At 35.3% G+C, this 6,789-nt stretch overlaps 1 protein-coding gene across 1 annotated transcript; it reads left to right on the top strand.

Annotated features, from left to right (window-relative positions):
* The first annotated feature begins 231 nt into the window (after window positions 1-231).
* Window positions 232-6,490, top strand: LOC132603585 (phosphoethanolamine N-methyltransferase 2-like). Its single transcript, XM_060316710.1, has 12 exons — window positions 232-598; window positions 1,083-1,198; window positions 2,847-2,984; window positions 3,149-3,286; window positions 4,045-4,188; window positions 4,629-4,739; window positions 4,819-4,960; window positions 5,041-5,321; window positions 5,687-5,848; window positions 5,920-5,973; window positions 6,059-6,133; window positions 6,221-6,490. Exons 1-12 carry the CDS (start codon window positions 559-561, stop codon window positions 6,314-6,316), a joined length of 1,497 nt encoding a protein of 498 aa, XP_060172693.1. The 5' UTR covers window positions 232-558; the 3' UTR covers window positions 6,317-6,490.
* Window positions 6,491-6,789: the final 299 nt, after the last annotated feature.

The raw sequence follows: 6,789 nt of genomic DNA, 5'->3' as shown, positions 1-6,789 counted from the left end.
CGATAATATTCGTCTAAATTATATATAAATATTTTTAGAATAATATTTTTTACTTACATAAGAAACACAACAAAATAAGTAATAAATCTACTTATTTTTCAAAAAAAAAAAAAAACATTTTCCCTTCGTACCTAGCACACCCGTGGTATAGGGCCATTTCACATAACAGATCCTTCCCCACCATCGTCTCTCTGATTCTCCTCTTCGCAATTCACGACCATTTCTTCTGCTCCATCTGTTATACAAAATTCCAAAAAAAAAAAAAAAAAAAAAAAAAAAGAAAAAGAAAAGAAAAAGATCAGCACTGCCTTATGTAGGGGTAATCTCTTTTCATTGCCTATAAATAGATAGACCAACGGCATAACAAGACCATAACACAACACTTTAAGGCAGCTGATGCAGCAGAAAGGCAGAAGCAATAACCGTAGATCAAGAACATTTACTAGATCTCGTATTGCTGTTGAGGGTTCATAGTAACATCACCCACATTGTCATAATCCTTTCTTAATTATTAAAAAAGATCATAACGTTTTTTCGTGTTCTTGATCATCACCAACTATGGCTCCTGTTACTGCTGCTGCTGCTGGTGCTACTTCAGGTCTGATGGTTCCTTGCTTTTCATGTATATCGTGATTGTTTGTTTGAAATGAAATGAATCTGAATTGAGCAAAAAGGATATAAAGGATTTATACAGCCAGTAAATGTGATTATTGCTTGATTCGCTACCAAAAAAAAAAAAAAAAAAAAAGAAGCTGGAACTAGATACGAACTTCGTTGCTAAATTGCTCCTAGCTAACATAATTTTGTGATAATATGTCGCTAATCGTCTATTTAGCGACGAATCTTGCAGTTTAGCTACAGAACTTTGTGATAATATATGTTGCTAACCCGTCGCTAAATAGGATTGGCGACAGATCTTGCAGCTTAGCTACAGAATTTTGTGATAATATGTCGCCAATCTGTTGTTAAATAGTATTAGCGACGAATCTTGCTTTTTACTAAAAAATTTGTCCGTCGCAATTTACTATTTTTAGTAGTGATTGGGATATCTGTTTTTTGTGTTGGAATGTGCTTGTGTACAGAACAAGAACGTGATATTCAGAAGAATTATTGGATCGAGCATACATCGGAACTCACTGTGGAGGCTATGATGCTTGACTCAAAAGCAGCTGATCTTGACAAAGAGGAGAGGCCTGAGGTACATAACTTTATGTGGGAGATTGAATTTATGGAATAGATATAACATGGCGATCGTAATATTAATATACTCCTAACATATAAGATTATTGTAGGGTCATTTTCTTCTATTCAAACTGTAACTGATCATAGGAGATCATTTCATCATTGATTTCCCTTTGATTTCCCTATACCTTGTTATGTTTCAGTTTTTATCCGTTCAGGAGAAGGATATTCTTTTCCGGGTCTTAATTTTGAGTCATTTTCATGAATATTCAACAATGGAATATGCCCTTTATTTTGCTAAAAGAAATAAGGTGGTGATGTTTTGATATTATGTGTCAGTTAGTTGCTGCTTGATATAGTGACTTGATACCACCTAGCGTGTTGTCTCGCAATAACAATTAATCAAGACTTGCTAAATATGGAAATATCTGTTTGATTCTGAAATACTCAATTTAATCCCTCTTCCCAATCAAAGCTATTTACTATGGGCACCAAGGACAGAAGTTAGTGAAAAGTAATGTCTCTAACTAAATTGAATCTTCAGATCTGTTTCTTTGTTAAAATTGGAGTTCTCCATTTTGGATATATATCCTAAGGTGGCATCCTCTTGCTGTGCGAGCTGTCATTTTGCAAGATCTGTGCGCTTTTAAGAGGATTCGCATATTTGAGACTTCAATTGGCACATGCTAAGTTGAATTTTACTACTTCTTCATCCCAAGAAGAAAAAAAAAAAAAAAAAAAAAAAGAATGAAAGAACAATGTATAGAAGTCAATCTTGTTAAATAGAAACAGATTTTGGTTTCAAAGTGATAAGTCAGACAATTCTTAATGCTGCAAGGCACCAAGTCTATTCCCCTTGTTGATACAAAGAGCCTGTTTGGATGGGCTTATGCCTATAAGCTGTTTGCAGCTTATAAGCTAAAAAAAATAAGTTGGGGTAGCCTAACTTATTTTTTTTGACTTATAAGCTGTTTTCAGCTTATAAGCTGCTTTAGATAAGCTAAGTCAAATGGGCCCAATTAATTTTTTGAGCTTATTTTAAGCACAAATTAACTTTAAGCTGGCTAGCCAAACACTCAAAAAAGCTGAAAACAACTTATAAGCAACTTATAAGCGACTTATAAGCCAATCCAAACGGGCTCAAAGTTGATGGTGCTTGCTTGTATGAACCCTTTAATGGAAAGGCTTTGACCTCTCAGTTGTTCCAAATCTTGGATCCAAAAGTTCCTTGCTATCGACGAGCCTCGTCTAATCATTAGATAAAAGGGTGTTCTCTGCATGATTGCACTTCATTTTTGTGATCATGGAACTTTTGTCTAATAAGATTTTATGTTTTCCTTCTTAGTTACTAGTCTCTTTGTTGGGTGCATATAGTGGGAATTTGAGCCAAAACCTGCTTGCATAGAGAAAGTTTGATGGGTTATACATGATGCTTATATTTAATGTTTCTAGATATGCAATAGTTATTCTGATTCTCACTTGAACAGGGAGCTTTTATATTGTTTGTACTTGGGTTTGTCTCGAATTGCACGTAGTGATATGTGTATGTATGTATATATATATATATATATTTTTTTTTTTTTTTGGTGATTTTAATATGGTTTTCTGACATGTATTAGTATGACTCAATTATTTTGAAACTTGTGGATTGATGGTGATGTTAGGTGCTCTCTCTACTCCCACCATATGAAGGGAAATCAGTGTTAGAATTGGGTGCTGGTATTGGCCGTTTTACTAGTGAATTAGCCAAGAACGCTGGTCAGCTCATAGCACTGGACTTTATCGAAAGTGCAATTAAGAAGGTTTGTGACATTTTTCCCTCGAGACATTTACGTGTTCTTTATCTTTTTGTTGGGGGTTGTGATGACTTTGTTCAGAAGGTTCGCTTGTTAATGCATACTTAACTGATGATCACTTTGGTGAATAGATTTCTCTTTTTCCTCATCTCTTAATTTGCTTGTTGCAGAATGAAAGCATTAATAAGCATCATAAGAATGTCAAGTTTATGTGTGCTGATGTGACTTCTCCAGATTTGAAGATTTCACCTGAGTCAGTGGACTTAATATTTTCAAACTGGCTTCTGATGTATCTTTCTGATGAAGAGGTACTTTTATTTTAATCTTCTGCCTGCTCTTCCACGTGAAAAAATCACAAGGTTGCACGTTATATAAAATGGATGACCCAAGGTGCCTGAAAGTTTAGAAATGAGGCAGGGAAATTCCTACGGCAGGATAGGAGAAAAGAGCAAATAATCAACTCTAAGTCTGTAATTATTTAAGCAAACTTTTATAACAAAAGTGTGTGTAAGTCATGATTAGGAAAAATCAGAAGTATGATAGGCAACTTTGAAACTGTCATGTACACATGATATTTTGAATAGCTTGTTTGATCAGATATCATGTAACCTACAAACATCATACCTAAAGCATGTCGATAAACTGTTCAGTCAGTGTCTCTTCAAGTGACCAACATGGATAATCAAAATGAATCCTCTTTTCTTTGCTAAACATTCTGAAAAGAAGGATTATGCAATCAGTAATTTAACCTCCATCTACCTGCAACTGAAAGTGGTTTTATCTGCAAAAAGGTTGGTCTATGATTGCATCTCGTCCTGTAACAGTTTTTCTTAATGAGTGTACATTTTATCATTCATTTGACTACTTATCCCATATGCAGATTATAAAATCTACTATGAATGATCGCCTATTGGTAAAAGTTGATAGATTTTTCAAATAGTATACGTATTATGATTAGTGTGACTACTTCAGAAAGATTGAACTTAATGGTAAAGTCAGAGTTGATTAGCCACTTTATCAGGTACTACTTTGACTCTTGAAACTGTTTGTTTTTGCCTGATTGCAGGTCCAGAGTCTTGTGCAGAGAATGGTAAAATGGTTGAAAGTTGGAGGCTACATATTTTTCAGAGAGTCATGCTTCCATCAATCAGGAGACCACAAGCGAAAGAACAACCCAACCCATTATCGCGAGCCTAGGTTTTACACAAAGGTCTTAACTTTTCTTCTATTTCTTTTCTCATTAGAATGATAGCATGAGCATACTCCATGTTGATTATAGAAAATTGTTATCTCCTTGGCTCTCAACAGTTAACACAGTACCTGATGTATATATTTGACCTACGATTTGGCTCCATAGAATGAAATTTATTGTCATGCTTATGCGTGCATTTTTCTTTTCTTTTTTCCTCTATTCTTGGAGTAAATAAAATAAATCTATTTAAGGCAATCCTTATCTGCAAGTTTATTAGGCTTTCTAATGAAGTAGCTGTATTGAAGTCATTGCCAGTTTTTCTATTAAAGACTTGTTAAGCACGTCCTTGTTTCTATGACAGCATAGAATATTCCAGTGTTGATGCATTTGTCACCAAAACAATCATTAAGTTTTGTGTTGCTCTGCTTAACCTTCTCGAGTCCTTAACTTGTATGCAGGTTTTCAAAGAGTGCCATTTAAATGGTGGTGATGGAAAATCATTTGAACTTGAACTCATTGGTTGCAAGTGCATTGGAGCTTATGTTAAAAACAAAAAGAATCAGAATCAGGTATAGATATTCTTCGCTCATTGACCTTTTTGTTATTTACTGTTAACCCGAACATCCAATCACTGCTCGCATCTTGCAGATTTGCTGGCTATGGCAGAAAGTTAATTCTGAGGATGACAGGGGATTCCAGCGTTTCCTGGACAACGTTCAATACAAGTGTAGTGGCATACTGCGATATGAACGCGTCTTTGGAGAAGGTTATGTGAGCACTGGAGGACTTGGTAATCCCCTAAAATCATTTAATATTAGTTTATTCAGTGCTTTATCTAGTTTCCTCTGATTAGTATTTAATCTTGAGCAGATACCACAAAAGAATTTGTGTCCATGTTGGATCTTCAACCTGGCCAAAAAGTCCTTGATGTTGGCTGTGGCATAGGTGGAGGTGACTTTTACATGGCTGAGAATTATGATGTTCATGTTGTTGCCATTGACCTCTCAATTAACATGATATCGTTTGCTCTTGAGCGTTCTATTGGTATCAAATGTGCCGTTGAATTTGAGGTTGCTGATTGTACAAAGAAAACGTATCCTGATGGCACATTTGATGTGATATACAGTCGAGACACTATCCTTCACATCCAAGTAATTTTCTTTCTTGCTACATGAATCTTCAAAACTCTTGTTGATCTCCTTTAAGTCTCTTTCTATATTTATGTTTAAGTTGAAGGTGATAATATCTTAGTGCATAATTTTGTATCACCACCAAGGCCTTCCTTCCCCTCTCCTCAATTTTATAACTTACTTTGAAAAAATTGTGGAGAATGTCAGTCATCCCATCTCATTTTTCTTGGTCAATTTTACAACTCAGCGTTATATTTTTCGCTAATTTACCTTTAAGGACAAGTATCTCCGATGCATTAAGAGCCTTCACATGTTACACCAATTCTAAAGTTGAAGTCTTATTTGTCTGTTTATGGTTAAATTATCGTGCACCTTCACTCTTTCAGGACAAACCTGCATTATTCAGATCTTTCTATAAGTGGCTGAAACCAGGAGGCAAAGTTCTCATAAGCGATTATTGCAGAAGCCCAGAACCGGCATCAGAAGAGTTTGCAGGGTATATTAAGCAAAGGGGTTATGATTTACATGATGTTGCAGCATATGGCCAGGTATTCGTTCATTCAAAAAGAACATATTGCCTTCTCTTTTCTGCTTCTTATACCATTTTCCGTCAATATAGATGCTCAGAGATGCGGGCTTTGATGAAGTAATTGCCGAGGATCGAACTGCACAGGTGTGTTCTGCAGATCTTGTTTTCTTTGTAAATAAATGCCAGCTTAGACATGGAGACAGACCTAAAAGGTTTTACTTTATTGCAGTTCATTAATGTTCTCCAAAAGGAGTTGAATACTGTGGAGAAGGAAAGAGATTCATTCATCCAGGAGTTCTCAGAAGTGAGTGCTTTGTGATCATTTTGTAATTTTCCTTTTTGTGGTTTGAAGGATTACTTCTCATTTTTGTTTCTGATATTATTTTTACAGCAAGACTACAATGAAATAGTTGGAAGTTGGAAGGCCAAGCTAATCAGGAGTTCATCTGGTGAGCAGAGGTGGGGTTTGTTCGTTGCCAAGAAGTGATTGTCTGTCAAGATGCAGGATGTATCTGGTTTTCTTTCATGCTCTTAAAACTGATATACTCGTTCGTATGTTGTTCTGTTGGCCTTGTAATAAATAATATTCTTACATCTTTGGGATTTATTATCAACTGTCAGATTGAATCTTTAAATATAATGTTTTCTACTGCTTCTGTCATGTTCGAGGGATCTGTTCGAATTCAAGCTGACAAAGGCCTTATGCTTTAATGCATATCACATTCATAAACTATGTTGTTATAGTATGTTATAAGGCTCTATATGGTAAAAACGCAGTTATAAAACCAGGTTATGTCACCATATCCATGGTACATAGTGTGTGCTGTGTTGTCATGAATTTTTACGCCTCCAAAAGAATAAACTCAATCTTCATGTGCAAATCTAAACTATTGGATGATCGAGTATGAGTAGAAATGTACCCCTTCTTTGAGGTAGTAGTAACCATTTTAGGTTTAACTA

This window comes from Lycium barbarum, chromosome 7, assembly GCF_019175385.1.
Source record: "Lycium barbarum isolate Lr01 chromosome 7, ASM1917538v2, whole genome shotgun sequence".
Taxonomy (NCBI): domain Eukaryota; kingdom Viridiplantae; phylum Streptophyta; class Magnoliopsida; order Solanales; family Solanaceae; genus Lycium; species Lycium barbarum.
Note: the sequence above shows the minus strand (reverse complement) of the source record. Positions and strands in the feature narration are given on the sequence as shown.

What these genes read in the sequence shown, in the direction of transcription:
- LOC132603585 (XM_060316710.1), top strand. Translation starts at nt 559, where the DNA reads ATGGCTCCTGTTACTGCTGCTGCTGCTGGTGCTACTTCAG. An exon ending in TCGAAAGTGCAATTAAGAAG is followed by an intron (nt 2,985 to 3,148) that starts GTTTGTGACATT and finishes TGCTTGTTGCAG; the next exon opens with AATGAAAGCATTAATAAGCA. An exon ending in ACACTATCCTTCACATCCAA is followed by an intron (nt 5,322 to 5,686) that starts GTAATTTTCTTT and finishes TCACTCTTTCAG; the next exon opens with GACAAACCTGCATTATTCAG.